Below are 23,385 nucleotides of genomic sequence, written 5' to 3' on the forward strand. Positions count from 1 at the left end.
TATCACGCGATTTTTCAGGAACGCAACTACGACCGAGTTGCAGGGGAACAGACCGTATAAATAAATTAATATTCTGATTCGGACTGTCCGGAACGTCCACCACGGCACGACATCAGAACCTCGCGGGCATCTGGCACCACTGCCGACGGTCAGGCGGCCGCCGCACGGAGGACAGCGGCGGCGTGACGCGGCGGCGAAGGGGCCGCACCTCTCTCTGCCGCGACGGCCGCTCGTCGCGGTTCTCCTTGCCCTGCGTCTTTGCCGGCGCGGCGACGCTCTTGGCGTCGGGCTTCTCCCCGGCGAGCACGCGTCTCACCGCGTCCTCGCTGGGCAGCTGCGGTGTGGGGGGGGGGGGGGAGGGAGGGGGTGCGAGGGGGGGCAGGGGGGGAGAGGCACAACGGCGCCATGCGCAAAAGCTCGGCGGAAGGCAGCGCGGCAAGATCCATCGTTGTCCTGTGCGGCTACTACGATACGCGACATAAGAGGGACACTACTTGAGCATAGTGGAACAAGGCAGAGGAAAGCGGAAACAAGTGACGAAATGTGCAGTGGACACCTATGGCCTATCTGCCCATGGATCGCGATCATGATGACGATGATGATGACTCGGATGCAATGTCTACGACGGCCGCCCTCTTCGACCGACACTGCACAACGTGGCGACGCACTGCTTTCTTCAGAACTTATTTTCGTGTTTAGTTTGTTGGTATTGACAAATGTGGTGAGATGTTAACTCCCTCGCCCGGTATGCAGGAGGTCGTGGGTTGGATCCCGACCCTGTCACCTGTATATCTGGAGTTTAGTAACAACATACGTTTGAGTATTTTTACATTTCCACGTGATAAGCCAATTCATTTGTGGCCAGGTCGCATTTAAAAAAAAGAGATTTTTAGCTCAGTAGGGCCTTACCTGGTAAAATAATAAAAAAAATAGTTCCATTTTATAGTTTAGAAATGAGTTTGTTTCAGCCTTGCGCCGCGAGCCTGAATGGGGAGAGACGGATGACCAAATCGTGAGGAGGAAGGGAGGAAGACGGTGGCGTGGTGGATCGTCACAGCACTTCCAATATGCACGGTTGGCTACGTACGGTGCGAAAGAAGTTCAATGTACGTCCGTCTGTACGGTCAAATCAATCCCGACAATCCTCCCCTCCCCCCCCCAACAAGGCACGGGACGATGCTCAATAAGCTGTGGCAGCAGATTATATTAGACACGTATTAGCGTGCATTAAAAGGTAATGCCATAAACGTGCGTCCCCGTTGTTGATGCGGCTAAACTATTTTTTTATTTTACCAGGTAAGGCCCACTGAGCTGTATGGCTCTTTTTCAGAAGCGACCTGGCCACAAATGAGAGCTCAACGAAGTGGATAATCGCGTGGAAATTTCTTGCAGCCCAAATTCGCTAAACGTGTGCAAAATTTACCATGGAAGTCGAAAAAGATGGCAAGCTCCCTTTTTTGGATGTTCTAATAAAAAAGAAACCTGATGGTTCAATGAGCCACTCTGTCTACAGGAAAGCTACCCATACGGATGCTTATCTGAAACCGGATTCCAACCACCATCCATCACAGAAGAATTCTCTCATCAAAACTCTGTACCATAGAGCCCAATGCATATCCGACCAGGAACACATAGCCAGTGAACTCAAGCATGTACACCAAGCTCTTAAGGCTAATGGTTATTCCAACTACACAATCCGCAAAGCTATCACTCCAACAATTAAGAAGGACCCTCTTGAGGAGCTTTTCAAAACCATCACTTTACCCTACATTGCGGGGATCACAAAAAAGATCTCCAAAATCTTGAATAAACACAAGATCCAGGTCCGATTCAACACATTACATAAAATCCGTGATCTGGTTCCGTCTGTAATTAAGTTGCCTCTGTGGTAGTAGTTACATTGGAGAAACCAAACGACATGTCTCGGACCGCATTCGTGAACATAAAGCACCTCGGCCATGACAGATCACTGTTATAATTCAGTAGGTTCACGTGACATTGACTTCTCCAAGACAGAGGTTCTTTGCAAGCCATCTGGCTACCATGAGAGATTCGTTCATGAGGCTATCCACATTTACAAACACAGAGACAATTTCAACTGAGAAGATGGATTCTGGCTTAGCAATTAGAAGGATTTCATAAACCATTTCGGGTCTTAATTGATTGATCACGCTGAAAGTGGCTTTCAGACCGCATGCATTATTTTTCGTCTCCCCCCTCCTCTTTTCCGAAACATAGATGGACTAGTCTTTCTGAACAAACTGTCAAACCGCTATCTGTGGTGCTAACGTTAAAAAAACGCCACTTTTTTCAAATTTTCTTGTTGTGGTTTTCACACCTGATGATGATTGCTTGTGTTGCAGTCGAAACGTCGTGAGAATTATATTGTTTCATATTTTTATTATTTAATTGTTTCCCTTCTACGTGACTTTACCGAAAGAACCGAGAATATGTGTGCAAGTGGCTTATAGTGCAAACATTTATAGCGACCAAATATTTGAAACGCAAATTGATTCTAAATGTGGAGGCAAAAACCGCAGGACCCGGAGAAAAATCCATGCGACCACGGGGAAAGAAAGAGAGAGGGAAAGGCAAACTCCAAATATACAGCATCGAACCCACCACCTCCTGTACACCAGGCGAGGTAGTTAACATCTCCTAGCCACCGTGATGATGACGAGAGACGCAGACTCCAAACATACAGCAGCAGGCGTCGTCATGGTTGGGATTGAACCCACCACCTCCTGTATACCAGGCGAGGTAATCAACATCTCCTAGCCGCCGTGGCTGCGCGACGCTGCCGTCCCACCGCCCCCACCTTGCTGAGGCAGCACTGTGCGAGGGCTTGCAGGAACTCATTGGTTCTCTCCGGCTCGTGGCCGGCAACGATCTTGGACGGACGCACCGGCACGGCCTCCCCCGACGCCATCGCCACCACGTCGATGGCCTTCTGCAGGAAGGTGATCTTGGCCTCCCTCTCCTGTTCAACGATAAAGTTTGGCGCGATACGATGTGCTACCACGCATGCACGTGCAGTGAGATCGCGGGACGGATAATTGAGTTGCTCACTCCGAGCTCTCAATGTCCTGATAGTGGCATTGTCTCTGTGCTGTTCGCCTTTTGGCATCCTCTGGTCAAACACTGTTTGAGACTAGGCTCTAAAGAAAGCTGTCTCTGGTGTGGACCAATTGGTTTCAAAGACAATGCAACCAGAGTACAGTAAAACCTTGGATTGCGAGTAACTTGGTCTGCGAGTGTTTTGCAAGACGAGCAAATTTTTTAAATAAATTTTAATTTGATAAACGAGCGAGGTCTTGCAATACGAGTAGTGTACGTATACTCTTTGTCTGCCGAGCGTCACGTGATCACAACTGATATACGAGTGCTTTGATATACGAGTGCTTTGGATTACAAGCACGTTTCCGGAACGAATTATGCTCGCAATCCAAGGTTTCACTGTATTTGTTTGCATGTTCACCACAAGTATATGTGGTTAATGCAGACATGATTCCTTGTTTTATTGCTAGAAAGGGTAAAACCTATTCTTATAACTGGAAGAACCGCGTTACAGCGAAAACATATTGTAATGCGAACACCATGCGTTAAGCGAGGAGTTACCGTGTAGCGAGCGGTGCACAATGAGGGCTCGCTCCGATGCCTATATTTAAGCGATCATTTAAATCCCCATAAAACCCAATTACGCTGTAGGTGTCGTAACTAAATATCCCTTTCTGGCCATTAAACACTGCCTCGCGTCATGTCACAAAGGTGACCTTGGCCTCCCTCTCCTGTGCAACGATAAAGTTTGGCCAGATACTATGTGCTACTTCGCCCGTGCAGTGATACCGCGCGGCAAATAACTCGAACTGCATCATTCCGCGTACTGTATCGCACCGCTGAACACGCGTGAAGCGAGAGGTTACAATATAGCGAGCGGTGCACAATGGGGTCTCACGCCACTGCCGATATTTAAACAATTATTTAATCCCAATAAAACCCAATTACGCCGTAGGAGTCGTAACTAAACGTCCCTTTCCGGCCATTAAACACAGCCTCACAGTCATGTCAGTCAAAGGCCCCTGGACGATCACTCCACCACTCAAACACTTCTGGAAAGTGTCCTCCACTGACCTCGCTCACTCAACACTGAAGGGCCACCGCTCAACGCTGCAAGTCAGCCAGGGACACGGAACGGAACTGAACAGTTGGAAAGCTGCAATCGGAGGGAACGGGAAACGGGGAATTGGTGTGTACCTTCACGTTGTCCGATTTCATATCTGACTCGCCGTAAAGTCCCTTCATGAACCCAGTTGTGCGGATCACCTGCAGGATAGAAGAAAAAAAAAACCACACAGCAACCAAGCTACGGTCAAACAGACGGCATTGTTCATCGTTGTTGCCTTTGCGCGTATTATAAAGATTGTGTTTTTTTATTAGTGAATTTAAGGGGTTTGAAATTTAATTCAGCGTGACGAAGACTTCGACTGCCCAACCAGTGGCACTATCATCACCACCACCACCACCATCATCACCACTAAAGATATCCCCTTTATAGCCTTAACAGCTTGTTGGAGCAAGTGCTGTTAGTGAGCAGCAGCGATGAAAACCGGCGCGGTATGCAAGGGCGGTCAGGCGTGTTGGCCAGCACCACATGTCCGACCGCCTCCATCTCCCCAGTGGCGCTGGTCACACACCGCACCAGGTACTCATTTGAGGCTCAGTCGATCTCGGAGAGGGCCCAGGATCGGTTCAGATAATAAGTCACCGATGTATCACAACGATTGTTATAATACAGAAAACGGCATCAATTGCACGCGCTGTGTAAGACAGCAGCCAAACCCACAAATTTAAGTGGAAGGCCGTTAGACATTTGACCAATTTAACACGCAGGCTTTCGCGACCAATATTATTCATAAGAAAGGAATTTTTTTTTTGTGTTAGATCGCGTAAATATGAATGTGTCATTTACCCACCGTCACCTGGCATAGCCAATAAGTAAAAAAAAAAACTTTTGGGAAAAAACATTGTAACCCATATGGATTTAAAAGCAAAGGCAGAACGATTATCGTCTTCATAATAGTAGGTGGTTTACTAATCGACAGCCTACCACTTGAATCACTAGGGTCGGCCAGTGTGCAAAAGGCACGAAGATCAAGTCATTCGTGACCGCTGCTATAAAAATAAAAATAGGAAGAGATGACTCTGAAAAAACGCACACCAATGTTGTTAAATATTAGCGACTGTTGCACGGAACATCATGTTCACAACCTTTCTGTATGAACTGTATGGCTGAAAGGTTATTTAATCAGTGTACCCGCACAATATGTATCGTGAATATATTTTTGACTTGCCTTTGTTGATTTTTATGAATGGGTTGTATGTGTCTGTCACACCGAGATTATTTTATATTCCTCCACACTGCAGATGTCCCTTGCAACAGGGACTTCTGTCTCAATGGACACGCAACTGGTAATAAAGTTATTGTATGTATGGACCCAACTAAACTTCTCTGCCTTATTACGCACATTATCCAGTGTCAGAGCTGGCATGAGTCTACAAATATATTTTGTGATACTACTTTTGTAGTGGTGTACAAGTGCAAATAATAAAACTCAAATACATTTACCGATTATATGTTATTTCCTTACGAGGCAGTTATTTGACGAATGTGTTAAGTTCTTTTTGCTCTCATTTCTGCATTAAAAAGTTAACTGCCGGCCACTAGTGTTGTTATTGTATGATTATAATGGTATCCCTCCTACTCCAGTGCATACACGAGCGGTAACGATTTGAAATCGGGAACAACTGTTGCGAACATACAGTCATCACAAATGGGACGCCCGAGTTATTTTTCAGTGAAGTTTAAAAAGAGAGGGGGCGATGAATCGGAGCGTAGCTCCGACCTTCACTTTTGAACGTGAGCCAGCAGGACAATTTGGATGATTATGAACCGACCGCTTGACTCACAAGGGCCGGATAAACTTTGCAATTGCGCTCGGTCAGTCCGGGATAAAACCTGCGCTACGGCCACTTCAGGACAGGGTGAACAGCTGTCTCTCCAAGCAGCGCGGGAGAGAACGGAGCCACGTTTTGCAACATGCCTTGTCCCATTATGGAGCTCGCCAAGAAGCAATTAGTGAGGCCACGTAAACACTGTTGCTAGTGCCAACACGGTTTGTTGGTAGACGTGTTTCGCCAATTGTTACGCAACGGCCACCAAACGCATTCCTCTTCATCTGAATCGGGAACACGAACAAACACACAGAAGGACACATTCGCGCTTGGCTTCATTAGTTCCTGCTCTGGAATATCGTACGAGTGCCTCTGATCTGTTTGCTCCTCATGTAATCCTTATTATCCGAGCTCGCAATGTCATTTATCTATGCAAGCCGACGAGAACAACATCCACACAATGATGCATCGTGAGAAGACGCAATGTACGTTTGGACGCACTGCTTCACCAATTAAAATGTATCGAGTCCAAGATAAGTTGAATTGAATCTTCCGCATGATAAAATTGTTGTCAATTCTTAAGAGGTTGTAAGCAATTAATTATAAGAGTGGACGATTTTCACTCATTTCAGTCATCGTGATTACGGATTACTTTGGGTTGAATTTATCGATTAATATCTCGTGTTACGATTTAAAGCTTTCGTGACTGCAAGGATTCATCTTCTTTGGTTCTTTCGGTAAAGTCACGTTGAATGAGAATAAAATAACAAAATAATAAAATAACACAGTAAAACGTCGTGAGAATTGTATTGTTTTATTTAATTTTATTAATTTATTATTTTATTTTATTCTCATTCTACGCGACTTTCCCGAAAGAACCAAAGAAGATAATATCTCGTGGTACGAGGTAGGAAATGAGTAATCGTCGGGTATGTTAAAGGGGCAAGTCTAACACTATTCTACTCAACCCACCCTTCACAGTCATACAAAAAAATAAGCACGGTACTCCTCTTGTGGAAAATAAAATGTGGTTGTCCTGTGAGGAGACTGGCCCCGCTGTAGCAATGCAGAATCTCCACCGGTGGCTTAATTGCGTCCAAGGAGATGATCGCCACCTCAGACTCGATTGAGCGGAGAGAGACGATCTGACTTGACCAGTGTGGCATGGTGGATTATACAGCTTGGCCCATGCCACCGTGCTCGTTAAAGTTTCATGCGGGACGACCCTCTGCCCATAAAGATGCACGGCGTAGAAGATCACGAAACCTCGCTCCGTCGGGTGGTGGAGGGTTATAGTTAACATTTGACACTGTACCTACGTATGTACGTTGAACTTCTTTCGCACCATACGTAGCCAACCGTGCTAATCGGAGGTGCGGGAGAAGGACAACAAACTACCTACGCAAATTAACCCAAGACAAAGCAACTATGAATCGATAATTTACCTTTTTACATGTCAGGCATAAATCTGAGCTGCAGCTAAGGGCAGATTTCCCATCTCGTTTGAAGTGTACAACGTACACCGCCTGGGCCATTTTCCACATTGGTGGAGATGAAAACATCGGCACGTTTACTCCTTCCGATAAGTAGGAAGCCACCAGGGAGCTATGCACATGGTGGTGAGATGTTAACTGCCTCGCTAGGTATTCAGGAGGTCGTGGGTTCGATCCCGACCCTGACGCCTTTATATTTGGAGTTTGTGTGTCTCTCTCCCCCGTGGTCGCGTGGATTTTTTCTCTGGCCCCTCTGGTTTTTCCCTCCACATTTAGAATCAACGCGCGTTTAGAGTGTCTGGCCGACGAGCCACCTCGGTGAACTATCATTTTTGTGTGGCCAGGTCACTTCTAATAAAAGAGCTATAGAGTATAGCGCGGTGGGGGCATTACCTGGTTAAAATAAACAAAGTTTTTTTAATATAGTATATTGTTGCTGCAGTGCAGAATGAGTGTTCTAGTGTTGTTATTGTACTATTATAATGGCACAGCTGTACTGTGTTTCACCAGTGAGTGATTGAGGGTATAGAGTATGGTTTCTATAGTATTGTCATTTTATTGATCGGGATTTACTCCAGTAGTTTGGTAATGACTTGCTACCTTGTGAGTGCTGTATTCACAGTTGCACAATGCACACCGTTGTGCTGTTACTATGTTGTATTACTATAATGGCTATAACAGTTCTATGCAATGTGATATTTATGTCTCCATTGTTGTAGTACGTTATATCACCGCTGCTGGTGAGATGTACGAGTGTTATGTTGTGGATGTATGTTGAACTTCTTTCGCACCGTACGTTGCCAACCAACAAACTAAACACACAAAAAGCAGTTCTAAAGAAATTAGTTGCACGACCGTTATGTTCCATTGCATTGAACGTGATTGTAATTACGCAAATCGCATGGCGATGACACCGTGCGCGCTGCCTGTAGTTGTCTCAACTGTGAATGTTATAGTCACACAGTGTGTCGCATTGTTGTCATATTCTTTACGTGTGTTTTATATATTACCATTATATCGTGACTCACACCACAGTGATAGCGTCGTGTAGTAATTCATTTCAGTGTGATGATAGCGTGTTACACAGCGCGTTACCGTGTCGATAGTTACACCGTGGACACTGCAGTGTGTTGTACAGCTATCACGATGTTATAGTAGTGGTGGTGTACAATGTAATGAGATTGTATAGCGAGACGCGCTTCTGTGATGACGTAGTGTCTGTGAGCATGCTGTTACAACACAGCGCGTTACCGTGTCGATAGTTACACCGTGGACACTGCAGTGTGTTGTACAGCTATCACGATGTTATAGTAGTGGTGGTGGTGTACAATGTAATGAGATTGTATAGCGAGACGCGGTTCTGTGATGACGTAGTGTGTGTGAGCATGCTGTGTTACAACACAGCGCGTTACCGTGCCGATTGTTACACTGTTGATAGCGTGTTACACAGCGCGTTACCGTATCGATAGTTATACCGTGGGCACTGCAGTGTGTTGTACTGTTAACACAAAAAAAAACTGTAATGCTGTAGTAATTGTTGTATACAATTTAATGATGGTATAAACTCGCCTCTGTGATAACGCCGTGGATGCGAGCCTGATCGGTGTTAGAACACAGCGCGTTACCCTGTCCATTGTTACTGTAGTGTGCTGTACTGTTATCACTACACAATACTTTAATGTTATAGTAGTAGTGTATAATGTAAAGATATTGCTACGTGAGATTCGCCTCGGTGATGACGTCGTGTTAGCATGCAGTGTTACAACGCTGCCGTTTCTACAGCTACACCGTGGGCATTGTAGTGTGTTACACACAGTACTATGATACTCTTTGGTTCCATTGGGTAAAGTCACGTAGGTAAAAAAATAAAATAACAAAAATCACGACGTTTCGGCCACAGCACAAGCGGCCTTCATCAGGTGAAGGGACGAGACTGTCTGGAGGACAGCGCTGGAGTGAAAAAAGCCACGCTCAGATCGCGACCTTTAAGCTGTGTGAGAAGAAACAAAGCGCCTTGACATTTATTATATTTTTTACCTACGTGACTTACCCAATAGAACCAAAGAGCATGGATCCTTGCAGTCACGAAAGCTTTAAATCTAGAATTAGTACTATGATGTTATAGTTGTAGTCTATAATGTAACAATTAGATCGTAATAACGCGAGACTCGCCTCGGTGATGACGTCGTGTTAGCGTGCAGTGTTACAACGCTGCCGTTTCTACAGCTACACCGTGGGCACTGCAGTGTGTTACACACAGTTAGTACTGTGATGTTATAGTTGTAGTGTATAATGTAATAATTAGATCGTAATAACGCGAGACTCGCCTCGGTGATGACGTCGTGTGAACGTGCAGTGTTACAACGCTGCCGTTTCTACAGCTACACCGTGGACACTGCAGTGTGTTACACACAATTAGTACTATGATGTTATAGCTGTAGTGTATAATGTAATAACGAGACTCGCCTCGGTGATGACGTCGTGTGAGCATGCAGTGTTACAACGCTGCCGTTTCTACAGCTACACCGTGGGCACTGCGGTGTGTTACACAGCACTGCCATGCTATAGCTGTAGTGTGTAATGTAATAACGAGACTCGCCTCGGTTATGACGTCGTGGAGGAATCTAAACGGAGGCTTGCCGAGGAGTTTCTCCGTGAGCGGCGGCTTGCGGATCACGCGGCCCAGGGTCTCCTGGGTGCGCTTCATGGCGCTCACGTCCATCGTGGGCGCGCGAGGGATCAAAGTCAATCAAAGTCAATCGCGCGAGAGGAGACGTTCGTCGTTGTTTGTTGTAATCTGTGAGGAGATAATTTTGTGTTTGTCTGTGTGTGTGTGTTTGTTATTATTGCGGTGGTGGCGACGGCCGTGGTGGGGCTTCGACCACAATGCAGCGCGCGAAGTGAGCGCGCGGCCCTCAACGCGGTGGCCAAGGCGACGCGTGACGTCACCGGCGGTACGGAAAGCCCCGGGGGGGCTCACGTGACCGACAGTTTTTTGTGTAGTGTAAAAAAAAACGCGATTTTTTTTGGTTTGCTTTCAAACAAAAACTAAAACGCACAAAAAGAAAACGTCGCTACTACATTGCGCGAACGTTGGTCCAACGTTGCGCGAACGTTCAGCGAACGTTGGTCCAACGTTGCGCGAACGTACAGCGAACGTTGGCCCAACGTTGCGCGAACGTTCAGCGAACGCTGGTCCAACGTTGGTCCGACGTTGGCGTGTTTCCAGGCGCAAGGGGGCGGGCTTTTTCAACGTTGCTCCGACGTCGAAGCGACGTTGGCTTGACGTCGGGGCGACGTTGCTCCGACCGGCGAACCCAGGGGGGGGGGGGCAGGCCCATGTGAAGGGCGCTGTGAACACAAACACTGCCGTGACACGCACCCGTGCGGCGGTGCGGCTCCAGCCGACGACGACGAGGAGGAGGAGGGACAGGCCCGGGGGGTAGGAGGAGGAGGGAGCAGTCCTGGGCACGATGAACATCGCGGCGAGCACCGAGGCGGACGAGAAGAAGCAGCTGTGGGACGCGGACGAGGTGCAGGCGCTGCTGTCGCTATGGGGCGACGCGTCGGTGCAGGCGGAGCTGGAGGCGTCCGTGCGCAACGAGAGGGTGTACGCGCGCATCTCCGCCGACCTGAGGTGCGCGGGCATCAGCCGCAGCCCCAAGCAGTGTCGCGAGAAGGTGAAGAAGCTGAAGCAGGAGTACAAGAGGCTGAGCGAGGCGGCCGCGGGTCGCAAGAGGAGCCGCCACTATCAAATGCTGGACGCCGTCATGGGCCGTGGTGGTGGTGGCGGCGGTGGTGGTGGCGGGGCTAGGCCGCTGGGGCCTCGAGCGGCGGCCTCGCATTACGATAAGCAGCAGAATCATCATCAGCAGCAGCAGCAACAACAGCATCATCAGCAACAGCAGCAGCAACAACAGCAACAACGGCAGAATCAGCAGCAGCAACATCAGCAGCAGCAACAACAGCAGCAGCAACAACAGCAGAATCATCAGCAGCAACAGCAGCAACAACAGCAGAATCATCATCAACAGCAGCAGCCTCATCATCAACAGCAGAATCATCATCAACAGCAGCAGACTCATCATCAACAGCAGAATCATCATCAACAGCAGCAGACTCAGCAGCAGCAGCAGCTTCAAGAGATGGTGGAGTCTCAAGAGTCGGGTGAGTCCATGCAAAAAAAAGTTCAACAATAACAGCAGCAAGCAGCGAAGTCTTTGGTATGCGGTTGGAACCGACCACGTACCCAAACCCAACCATCTCGCGGTGGCTAGATGTTAACTACCTCTCCGGGTGTACAGGAGGTCGGCCGTGGGTTCCATCCCAAACATTCGCCTCCCCACCCCCCCCACGGCGAGCACGGGTCGGGGCTTTTTTTTAGGTACGGTGCGAAAGAATAAGAGGGGACTTCGTTGTTGTTGTTGTTGTGCCAACGTTAGCGCGTGGGACGACGAAGATGATTGCACCGAAGGGTTCACCTCGTCCCGGTATCCGTGGCCAGAGATTGTCGAAATTGTTTAATGATGACCTCGGTGTTCACGCACCGATGTTTTGGGTCACCCGGGGGCCGCACGAAAGGAAGGACGACTTGATGTCGAGACCGGGTCCGGAGTGTTTTTATTTTGTTTGTTTTTGTTTGTGTGTGTCACCCTTGGAACGACAATACCGCTGGCAACGTCGCCTTACCTCGTGGAAAATAAATTGATAATAAAAAAATCAAAATAGTTGAATGTCAGAATCTTGATTATCCGACGAGCTAGATGTTCAGTGAACGTTTCGAGCACAGATGTGCTTAGCGTTCGTGAATATAACTGGAGACGTTTCGGGCTATGGCCCTTTGTTATGTTCGATGAAGAAGGGTAATTGCCCAAAACGTTGGCTATCTTATATATATTCTTGGTTCTTTCGGTAAAGTCACGTAGAAGGGAAATATGAAAATAATAAAAATAAAAAATACAATTTTCACGACGTTTCGATTGCAACACAAGCAATCATTATCAGGTGTGAAAACCACAGCAAGAAAATTTGAAAAAAGTGGCGTTTTTATTTCTTCAGAAAAAACGCCACTTTTTCACCTGATGATGATTGCTTGTGTTGCAATCGAAACGTCGTGAGAATTTTATTGTTTTATTTTTATTTCCCTTCTACGTGACTTTACCGAAAGAACCAAGAATATGAATCCCTGCAGTCACGAAAGCTTTAAATCGATATCTTATATATTTACTTTCAAGGCCACACACGCGACCTTCCCGGGAGAGAATAGAGAACACACGTTCTCCAACGATACAAGAGGCATCGTCAGGGCCTGGGATCAAACCCATGTCCTCCTGCATAGCAGGCGAGGGAGATAGTACCGTATCTCCTCGCCATCGCGAGATGTACGCGTGGATTTTTCTCCGGGTCCTCCGGTCTTTAGAGTATTTGGCTGCTATACATTTCCATGTGATGATGATGATAAGCCACTTTGCTGAGCTGTCATTTGCGATAGCCAAGGGTCGCTTTTGAAACAGAGCCATGTAGCTCAGTGGGGCCTTACCTGGTGAAAAAAAAACGTGTTCAGTTCTGCAGCTTTACGTTGTCAACCCATGGGCCATGTCGAAAAGCATTTACAGAATCCATCCGTGTGTGTGTGTGATTTGTTTTCCTTGCTAGAGGACGCCTCGTCTGTCCACTCGGACGGCAGTGTTCTCATCGAGGATGCCCACGACGGCACTTCGGCCCCGCAAGCCGGACACTCGTCAGTGGTGAACCCGGGGGTGACAAGTCTCAAGACACTGCAGGGTAAATTTTCAACGCGTGACCTTTCGGATGAGGTCAATCATTTATCTCACGTGCCAATAGCGCCCTCGATAAAGCAAGGGGGAGGGCACCGGTGCACATTAAGGCGGGACGGGGAACGGCACAGGCGGTACGGAACGGCAGGAATGATAAATGAAACGCCGTCACGGCCTTGGCGGCTAGCACCCGTCTAACACCGGGATGCCGATGTTGTGTCATCGTGTTGTTCCAAAGAGCAAGCGGGGAGAAAAATGCAACTCTTGCCTCATTATCTTATTCTCCATCCTGCATTGCCAGTTCTGCTTAAAAGCCTTAACTCTGTAAATAATGAAGGAAACAAAAAAGAAACCCATCGCAAGCGGAGGATTATGTACAGGCTGGAATTTCGCGCGAATCACCTGAGGGTAATCACATTGCATGTGCATTGCATGTGCATTGCATGTGCATTGCATGTGCATTGCATGTGCATTGCATGTGCATTGCATGTGCATTGCATGTGCATTGCATGTACAATGCAATCAGCCTTGTCTACCTTGTAACCGCAACGGATGTATTTACAGTTGCACAATGTGCACCGTTGTGCTGTTAATGTTGTATTATTATTTTAATGGCTATAATAGTTCTATGCAATGTGATATTTACATCTCTTTTGTAGTGTATTATATCGCTGCTGCTGCTGCTGCTGGCAAGTTGTATGAGTGTTATGTTTTGGATGTATGTTGAACTTCTTTCGCGCCGTACGTTGCCGTGCGTGCTAATCGTAGATGCGGGATGATGATGTGCGTTGAACTTTCTTTCGCACCGTACGTTGCCGTCCGTGCTAATCGTAGGTGCGGGATGACGATGTGCGTTGAACTTTCTTTCGCACCGTACGTTGCCGTCCGTGCTAATCGTAGGTGCGGGATGACGATGCGCGTTGAACTTTCTTTCGCACCGTACGTTGCCGTCCGTGCTAATCGTAGGTGCGGGATGACGATGTGCGTTGAACTTTCTTTCGCGCCGTACGTTGCCGTCCGTGCTAATCATAGGTGCGGGATGACGATGTGCGTTGAACTTTCTTTCGCACCGTACGTTGCCGTCCGTGCTAATCGTAGGTGCGGGATGACGATGTGCGTTGAACTTCTTTCGCGCCGTTCGTTGCCGTCCGTGCTAATCGTAGGTGCGGGATGACGATGTGCGTTGAACTTTCTTTCGCGCCGTACGTTGCCGTCCGTGCTAATCGTAGGTGCGGGATGACGATGTGCGTTGAACTTCTTTCGCGCCGTTCGTTGCCATCCGTGCTAATCGTAGGTGTGGATTCCCTCTGGGCTTTTGTTTTGCGTTTCCCTATTTTTCAGCCAAAAAGCGAAAAAGGGACGCACCAGACTCTGTCGCGGAATTGGTGAAATGCATGCGGGAATCTGATGAAAGGTACATGGAGTTCCTCCGTCAAGAAATGCAGGCCGACCGGGAGCTTAAAGAACGGCAGATGAACTTGGATCGTGGCCAGCGGGAACGGGAAACGGAAGCGTCGACCTTCGTCAACAGAGAACTGATCTCCGTTCTTAAACAACTTGGGCACGCGCTCCTGGCAAGGGAAGCGAGAGATCCGCCTTTGGATTGAGGAGAGTTGTTTTCATTTGTCAATGTTTTTTCTTCGGGGCGTGCAGGTTGTACATGAGAAAAATCGCGTGATCGAGTCATGTACAGGGTGCTTAAAAAAAACCGTTAACACTTACATGGGACTATCCTTTTAATGGAAAAAAAAAACGGATAATACACTGTAACATAATAACAAATGTGTGTTAATCGCTTCAAAAAGTCAAAGAGTCTCCACTTGTTCGCCATCGTTGTCAACACGTGGCCTGGAATCTTCTCCAGGCGGTCTCCAGAGCCCGGAGGCAGCAGCACATTTATCGTGGTATTGTTGCAAATTCTCAGAAGTGTTAAAAGGATTTTTGAAGCGCCCTGTATATAAATCTGTTTTGTCAATGATAGGTTTTGTTTATTCCTATACAAAACTGCTGAACGTGCATCCGTAAAAAATATCACACGAAAAATATCGCAATGCGGGTACTTTAATGTTTGCTCACAAAGTACAGGACGCTATGTCCCTCGTGTTCTATTCAACTGTCGAAACGTTACACAGTAAGGTACTTGATAAGACTTCCCTGGACATCGGCCGCTTCACGCTCACCTCTTTTTGGTAACATGTCCAGGTTGAGCACATTCCGTTTGAGTAACTTATTCTTCGATGAAGGGATCGTTCGGGCCTAACCATGGTTGAGGGTAAGATGACTCCCGGCTAGCATCGTTGTAGATAATTGTACTGCGCTATGGTGCAGGGTAAATGGCGACCGCCGTTTGTACAGCTGTGCCCGGGTAGACATGCCGCGCAGTTTTGCCTAGGAACTTTTATTTTGAAATGTCCCGCCAGTACAAACGTTCTCTGTAAATAAAAGCCTCGTTCGTTTTAGACGTCTCTCGCCTGAGCCGATCATTAGCATCTTGCAAGCTGCTCCCACGTTGAGAACTGACCAAAGTGTTCCGGTGGCGAGCAGCGTTTATGGGGGCGACTGCCATCTCCATCTCGGTGGGGCGGTGGACTCGTGTGGGAACCTGATGCGTAAGAATTCCCCAACCCCGCCACCGCCCCCCCAACACGAAGAGCTCCCTGGCGAGAGATTCCAGTTTTTGAAGCGAGGTGATGGGCCTCTGGTTCAGACGCGGTGGCCTTGGCCAATATCGTCGATGCGGCGGCTGCTGTGATTCTGATCCTTTCGGAATCTGAATCTTTTTATTACTGTAGGAGGAATCCGATGCGCTATCGAGCTCTTTTTCACAGATGTCCAGCAGGGGCACTGGGTTACAATGTTACAACAAGAACAAACAATACAAACACACGATTGGAGTGCAACGTATAGCAAAGGTATACAAATCACTTTAAAAGTACTGTATATACAATTTTTTTTTATCTTACCGGGTAAGGCCCATTGAGCCATTAGCTTCTTTTGTCAGAAGCAGCCTGGCCACAAATGATAGCTCAACGAAGTGGCTTATGTAAATCCACAAGTTTACGACGTTTAACCGGCTGAGAACCCGAGAGAGACCAGGGTAAAGTCTCATTTGCAAGAGGGGTGATCTTGACGACCTGGCTGACCTGGGTCAATGTGAGCCAGACAAGGGATGGTTTGTACAGAAAGCCTCACGGCCTGCTGTCCTCAAGCAGCACGAGCCTCATCCTCTCTCTGGCTCAGATCCAAAGGCAGGGGCAAGAGACAACAACGATGCATCATCATCATCGGGAGGTGGCCGCAGTATACCACCCACTTGGGAGGTGTTGGCACCTCAACCTTCAACCCCGGTTCCGAGCTCGAACGATCAGGGCCATCTTTCTCTACTCCCCTCTCTTCCGGCCACTCCACCTGCCTCTGATGATTTCCACAACCTCTGTGCGATGTAACATCGCCGTGTGGGAGCGATGTCGCTGTCTCTGCGGCGCGAGTGTCGGTGCGGTGTGATGTCACACACCGTTGGCACCGCTGGGTAACGCACTATCAGGCGGTCATTGTTGGGGACGTCGGGAGCTTTGGTATCGTGGGGTGCAGGCAGTGATGCGAAGGAAACTTACACTTTTGGACACACGTTGGATGGACAAAAGGAAAATGAAAAATGTTGTTCAGAAAAATGGAAGGAACAGGAAAGAGAGGAAGACCTAACGAAGAATGGCTTCATCATGAGACCTCCTTTGCCAGTACCAAAATATAATAATAGGGTTTTCCCCTTTTTTTGGCAACAAAACTGAAACCTGCATTGTGACTGCAAGTATTGTGGTGAATGCAGACATGAATCCTCGTAAAAAGGTTTCAGTTTTGTTGACAGAAAAAAGGGGAAAAACCCTATTATTATTACATTTTGGTACTGGCAAAGGAGGTCTAATGATGTAAATGCTCACCCCGAGGCCTCATTACTTTGATAGTGCATTGTCTTTGAGCTGTGTGACGCCTTCTGGCGTCATCTGGTCGAGCACCAATTGGGTCGAGGCTCAAAAGAAAGCCGTCCCTTGGTGTGGACCAATCAGTTTCAAGGACAATGCATATATTATCATAGTATGTTTTTTGTTTGCATTTTGACTGCAAGTTTTGTGGTTAATGCAGTGACATTAATCCTTGTAAAAATGTTTCAGTTTTGTTGCCAGAAAAAAGGGGAAACCCCCTATTATTAAATAATGGCTTGACGATGACATACGAGATGGGCGTCAGAAAGATGGGCACTGCTTGAGAATATTGGCACAAGGCAAGAGGAAAGTGGAAACAAATGGAGACATTTGCAGTGGACACCGATGGACTATCTGCCCATGGACTGTGATGATGGTGGCGTGTTGGGTGGGAAGTCAATCCTTGAGAGAGATATTGCGAACTCGCGATTGGTGTGGTCTCTTTTTGTCTTGGTAACGACCTCCCGACGGCTGTGCAGCCATCCCGGGGCCTCCCGGTTCTCTGCGCGCCAGCACCTCCGTTTTTTTACGTTCCTGACAGGTGCGACGTCGAAACGACGTAAAATCAAAAGCCATTTTTTTTCTTCTTCCACGAGAGCTGAACAGACAGCGGAGGCTACAGGTGACCCTGCCTTAACGCGCGCATCTTCATCCCGGACGTGCCCGCGACGTTACGTTAAATGACTAAAAATACTGTATTCGGCACTAGTGTAACAGCAGTAAACTTTGAACACAAATTGTACAGGGTACAATACGATACACTACACTTTAAAATCGCGTAAATGCTGTGCGTAAATAATATATTATACTCTGCAGTACGGTACAATTCTTTACGCACGACGCCGCAAGGTAGTTCGTGTCCAGGTTGGTAGCTGGTGACGAAGGCCGACGGATATACGAGAAAAGACGGACGACGTGAGTGCGGGTCGAGGTGACGCTAAACAGGTCGTGGTGGCCATACTGCTCTACTTACGAACATTCGACTTACGATCTTTCAGAGATACGAACAAACCTGTCCGTATGTCCAGTTGCCTGTTCGGACGGAGAGCCGTAAGTTCAACCGTCGCGCAATATATTGCGGTGGTGGCATCTACATCTATAGAACGTGAAGAACCATTGGCATCTACATCTACAGAACGTGAAGAACCAGTGGCATCTACAGAACGTGAAGAATCAGTGGCATCTACATCTACAGAACGTGAAGAACCAGTGGCATCTACATCTACAGAACGTGAAAACCAGTGGCATCTACATTTACAGAACGTGAAGAACCAGTGGCATCTACACAACGTGAAGGACCAGTGGCATCAACAGCTACAGGAGATTATACAACTTTTAAAGCCATTCACCGTGTTTAGTGCACACGCTCTACAACATGTTTGTAATCAACAGGAGTAAAGTTTGGACTTACGAACAGACCTCTGGAACCTAACTCGTTCGTAAGTAGAGGAGTCCCTGTATTGACGACGTATATTTGAGAAACGACAAAAGGGGCGAAGAGACATGAATGGGGGGGGGGGGGGGGGGAATTACCGTGCTATGACCCGCTCATAAGTTACACCTCATGAATGTAGACAAAAACAAATCATACTTGAGGAACACGGGGGGGGGGGAGTTGCCCCCCAGACGTGGAGAGCTCAAATGTATTTTTTTAAAAAGAAAACTACGAACTTTGTTTTATTTTACCAGCGGGTAAGGCCCACTGAGCTACGTAGCTCTTTTTCAGAAGCGACCTGGCCATCACAAACGATATCCCAACGAAGTGGCTCATCGTCGCGTGGAAATTTACAGCAGCAGTCAAATGATCTGAACGGGTAATGTTTTTAAATGTGGAGGTGGAAATACAAAAAAAGTGGAAGGACCCGGAGCAAAATCCACACGACCACGGGGAGAGAGACACGCAAACTCCAAATATACAGCAGGTGTCAGGGTCGGGATCGAACCCACGAGCCGACCTCCTGCACACCAGGCGAGGGAGTTAACATCCAATGGGTAGTAACCCAGGCGGTGAGAGAAGGTGCTGGGGATCAGGGTGGTGGGGAGGTTGCCATTGGAGGGATCTCGTGTCCCAAGGCCATAGCTTCGCCACAGCTTCCCCATGCAGATGACATTGCATGGTTGACCAGCGTGGCTTAGGGGAAAGCTTGCGAGGAAGGTGCTCGTGACTTGATGCAACAAAACGAAATCGCTCACCGCTGATGATGGCCGCGAGCGGGAAGCGAACTCGGGCCGCCGGGTTCGCGGCGCCGTGCGCTAACCGCTGCACTGCCGCTGCGTTTTCGCTCGCTTGCACAAACTCGCGAAGACAAAGATCCCCCGTGTAGCCTTAACAGATTGGTGGGGCAAGTGCTGTTTCCGAGCACCGCCTATGAAGGCCGGCACGGCACACGAGGGGGTTAGGTGGCCAGCATCACGCCCGGTCGCCTTTGTCTCCCCAGTGACGATGTTGTACACACCGGACCAGGTACTCATTTGAGGCTGAGTCGACCCAGGGGAGGCCCAGGACCGCTTCATATAATGAGCGGAAATCGAATTCGGGTCGCCGGGTTCGTAACGCAACGCGCTACCAGGGGTGGCCAAACTTTTTGACTCGCGGGCCACAATGGGTTCTAAAATTTGACAGAGGGGCCGGGCCAGGAACAGATGGATGGTCAAAGTGCGCCATCTAATGGGGAAATGGGGGGCATTACAGGAGAAAGGTAAAATTTAATTTAATAATATTTGGACAAGTTCGGCGGACCTGATTAAAAAGCCCAACGGGCCGTACTTTGCCCATGTCTGCGCTAATCGCTCACACACACGCACGCACCCACACATCCGCATGTACACACGTATGTACACGTCCGTGATCCTGAAAATATGGCCGCATCCGGCAACACCATGTCCAGCGTAGCCTTTCACTATGGCAGTGGCAATTACTGGTCACGTGCCTACTCCCGTCGAGCAGTGAGAAATGAATACCTGTGTCGAGCCAGTGCGTGGGCTAGCGGTCACGAGCGGTAATTCTAGGTGCGAGGACAATATACAAGGCTAGCGGTCGGTCGCAAGTGGTAATTACAGGCGAGTTGACAGAGAAAGGGAACGGATCTGGAATCTCCAGGAAGGATCGGGAACTCGCCGGGGAGTTCGAGAAGTAAGGGCGTGGCCAGGGGCGGAGCGATGGCCACGCCGCGGATTAAAAGGTGCGAGGAGCGAGGTTTCGGGGCTGCTGTGGAAGTCGGGGTCGTCACGGTCCGGGGGGAGCTGTCCTCGCCGTCTTAGAGTCGTCGCTGTGAAGCGACCGACCAAAGTAAAGAAACCCTCTGCAGCCCGTGTGTCCGAGAGCCGTTTATACCTGCACGCGCACCTGCTTACACAAAGACAAATATCCCACGCGAGTAGCCTTTGACAGACTGTTGGGGCAAGCGCTGTTAGCGAGACCTATGTCGGGCGGAACGGCACACGAGGGAGTGGATGGCCAACACCACGCCCGGCCACCTTTGTCTCTCCAGTGACGATGTTTTACACACCGCACCAGGTATTTCATTTGAGGCTGAGTCGACCTAGGGGACGCCCAGGTGACCGGTTCAAATAATCGCCACCGGTGTTGGCCGTGAGCGGGAATCGAACCCGGGTCGCCGGGTTCGTAGCGCAGCGCGCTAACCGCTACACAACCGCTCCCCAACACACACACTGTGTACACACGCACGCACATACACGCACATACACACACTGTGTACACACATACGCACACACACACACGTAAACACCCACACACTGTGTACACACACACGCACACACACACTGTGTACACATGCACACACACACGCACACACACACACTGTGTACACACACACGCACATACACACACACGCACATACACACACACGCACTGTGTACACATGCACATACACGCACACACACACTGTACACACGCACATACACACACACACTGTATACACATACACGCACATACACACACGCACATACACACGCACACACACATACACACGCACACACACACTGTGTACACACACACGCACATACACACACACGCACATACACACACACGCACTGTGTACACATGCACATACACGCACACACACACTGTACACACGCACATACACACACACACTGTGTACACATACACGCACATACACACACGCACATACACACGCACACACACACGCACATACACACGCACACACACACTGTGTACACACGGACATACACACGCACACACACACTGTACACACGCACATACACACGCACACACACACACTGTGTACACACACACGCACATACACACACACGCACATACACACACACGCACTGTGTACACACGCACATACACGCACACACACATACACACACACGCACTGTGTACACACGCACATACACACACACGCACATACACACACACGCACTGTGTACACGTACACACACGCACACACACACTGTACACACGCACATACACACACAGTGTACACATACACGCACATACACACACGCACATACACACACTGTGTACACACACGCACATACACACACTGTGTATTCTAGATTTAAAGCTTTCGTGACTGCTAGGATCCATACTCTTTGGTTCTATTGGGTAAAGTCACGTAGGTGAAAATAAAATAACAAAAAATCACGACGTTTCGGCCACAACACAAGCGGCCTTCATCAGGTGAAGGGACGAGACTGTCTGGAGGACAGCGCTGGAGTGGAAGAAGCCACGCTCAGATCACGACCTTTAAGCTGTGTGAGAAGAAAACACAAAGCGCCTTGACAAAGGAATTAGCATATAATTTAGCATTGAAATGGCTCATTGAAATAGCTAAGTTAAAGTATACACATCCGCAGAGGTACCCCTTGACAAAGGAATCAGCATAGAATTTAGCATTGAAATAGCTGAGAGATTAGCTTGTAACTGGTCACAGTTACTCCAGCGCTGTCCTCCAGACAGTCTCGTCCCTTCACCTGATGAAGGCCGCTTGTGTTGTGGCCGAAACGTCGTGATTTTTTGTTATTTTATTTTCACCTACGTGACTTTACCCAATAGAACCAAAGAGTACACACTGTGTACACACGCACATACACACACACGCACATACACACACACTGTGTACACACAAACGCACATACACACACGCATATATACACACACGCACATACATACACACACTGTGTACACGCACACATACACACACACGCACATACAGTACACACACACACTGTGTACACACACACGCACATACACACACACGCACATACACACACACGCACATACACACACACGCACATACACACACACGCACATACACACACACGCACATACACACACACGCACATACACACACACGCACATACACACACACGCACATACACACACACACTGTGTACACACACACACACATACACACGCACACACACTGTGTACACACAAACGCACATACACACACGCACATACACACACGCACATACACACACGCACATACACACACACTGTGTACACACGCACACAAAGATAAAGACAAAGATCCCCCATATAGCCTGTAACAGGCTGTAGGGGCAAGTTCTGTTAGCGAGCACCTATGAAGGCCGGCACGGTACACGAGGGGGTGGGTGGCCAGCACCATGCCCGACCGCCTTTGTCTCCCTAGTGGCGATGTTTACACACCGCACCAGGTACTCATTTGAGGCTGAGTCGACCTAGGGGAGGCCCGGGACCGGTTCAGATAATCGTCACTGGTGTTGGCCGTGAGCGGGAATCGAACCCGGGTCGCCAGGTTCATAGCGCAGCGCGCTAACCGCTACACTACCGCTCCCCACACGCACACACACACATACACACACACACTGTACACACACACGCACATGCTCCCTCGAACCCCCCCCGCCCCCCTATTCCAATCGCCGGAGCATCGCTGCGAGCGCGGCTGCGAGGAGGCCAAGAGCGGAGCGGGACGAGGACGGCGGAGGGGCCCGGGATGGGCTCCCCTCGTGCGCGCGTCCCCCGGAGGACGGCGGCAGGGACGCCCGGGGGGGCTCCGCTGGCCTTGGGCACGTCTCCTCCCCGCAGTCCCCGCTGCCCGAACCCCACTCGTCGCCTGCCGGGGTGGACACAAACCGGGGGGGGGGGGGGAGGAGGGTGGGGGGCACGCGAGTCCGCTTGTTCCGTTTGGCATAACGCGGGCGGGCAAG

At 48.9% G+C, this 23,385-nt stretch overlaps 3 protein-coding genes across 5 annotated transcripts in view; 1 reads left to right on the plus strand and 2 right to left on the minus strand.

Annotated features, from left to right (window-relative positions):
• The window catches only part of TRAF3IP1 (TRAF3 interacting protein 1), a 39,505-nt gene extending 29,081 nt beyond the window's left edge, over positions 1–10,424 (minus strand). The window contains exons 1-4 of one of the 3 annotated variants that reach the window (XM_032974960.2): positions 10,045–10,424; positions 4,255–4,323; positions 2,819–2,980; positions 209–334 (exon numbers count right to left, since the gene is read on the minus strand). In XM_032974960.2, coding sequence (XP_032830851.2) covers positions 209–334; positions 2,819–2,980; positions 4,255–4,323; positions 10,045–10,167 — 480 coding nt within the window. In that variant the 5' untranslated portion in view covers positions 10,168–10,424. Of the gene's footprint in view, positions 1–208; positions 335–2,818; positions 2,981–4,254; positions 4,324–9,173; positions 10,014–10,044 lie in introns of those variants that run through there. The other 2 variants (XM_032974961.2, XM_076052340.1) reach the window with 2 other exon arrangements.
• An 89-nt stretch (positions 10,425–10,513) lies between these two features.
• On the plus strand, positions 10,514–15,681 carry LOC142905619 (uncharacterized). Its single transcript, XM_076052343.1, has 3 exons — positions 10,514–11,612; positions 13,101–13,229; positions 14,564–15,681. Exons 1-3 carry the CDS (start codon positions 10,919–10,921, stop codon positions 14,827–14,829), a joined length of 1,089 nt encoding a protein of 362 aa, XP_075908458.1. The 5' UTR covers positions 10,514–10,918; the 3' UTR covers positions 14,830–15,681.
• Positions 15,268–23,385, minus strand: part of LOC116954538 (uncharacterized) — a 39,642-nt gene continuing 31,524 nt past the window's right edge. The window contains exon 11 of the mRNA XM_076052338.1: positions 15,268–23,291. Coding sequence (XP_075908453.1) covers positions 23,086–23,291 — 206 coding nt within the window. The 3' untranslated portion in view covers positions 15,268–23,085. The remainder of the gene's footprint in view (positions 23,292–23,385) is intronic.

This window comes from Petromyzon marinus, chromosome 55 (genome assembly GCF_048934315.1).
Source record: "Petromyzon marinus isolate PM22_M1 ecotype Great Lakes invasive population chromosome 55, UKy_Petmar_22M1.pri1.0, whole genome shotgun sequence".
Lineage (NCBI taxonomy): Eukaryota > Metazoa > Chordata > Hyperoartia > Petromyzontiformes > Petromyzontidae > Petromyzon > Petromyzon marinus.

Bases quoted from the DNA above. Each gene is read 5' to 3' on its own strand.
- LOC142905619 (XM_076052343.1), top strand. From the start codon at position 10,919: ATGAACATCGCGGCGAGCACCGAGGCGGACGAGAAGAAGCAGCTGTGG. The intron at 11,613-13,100 runs GTGAGTCCATGC...TTTCCTTGCTAG, and splicing joins GGTGGAGTCTCAAGAGTCGG to AGGACGCCTCGTCTGTCCAC. The intron at 13,230-14,563 runs GTAAATTTTCAA...CCTATTTTTCAG, and splicing joins AAGTCTCAAGACACTGCAGG to CCAAAAAGCGAAAAAGGGAC.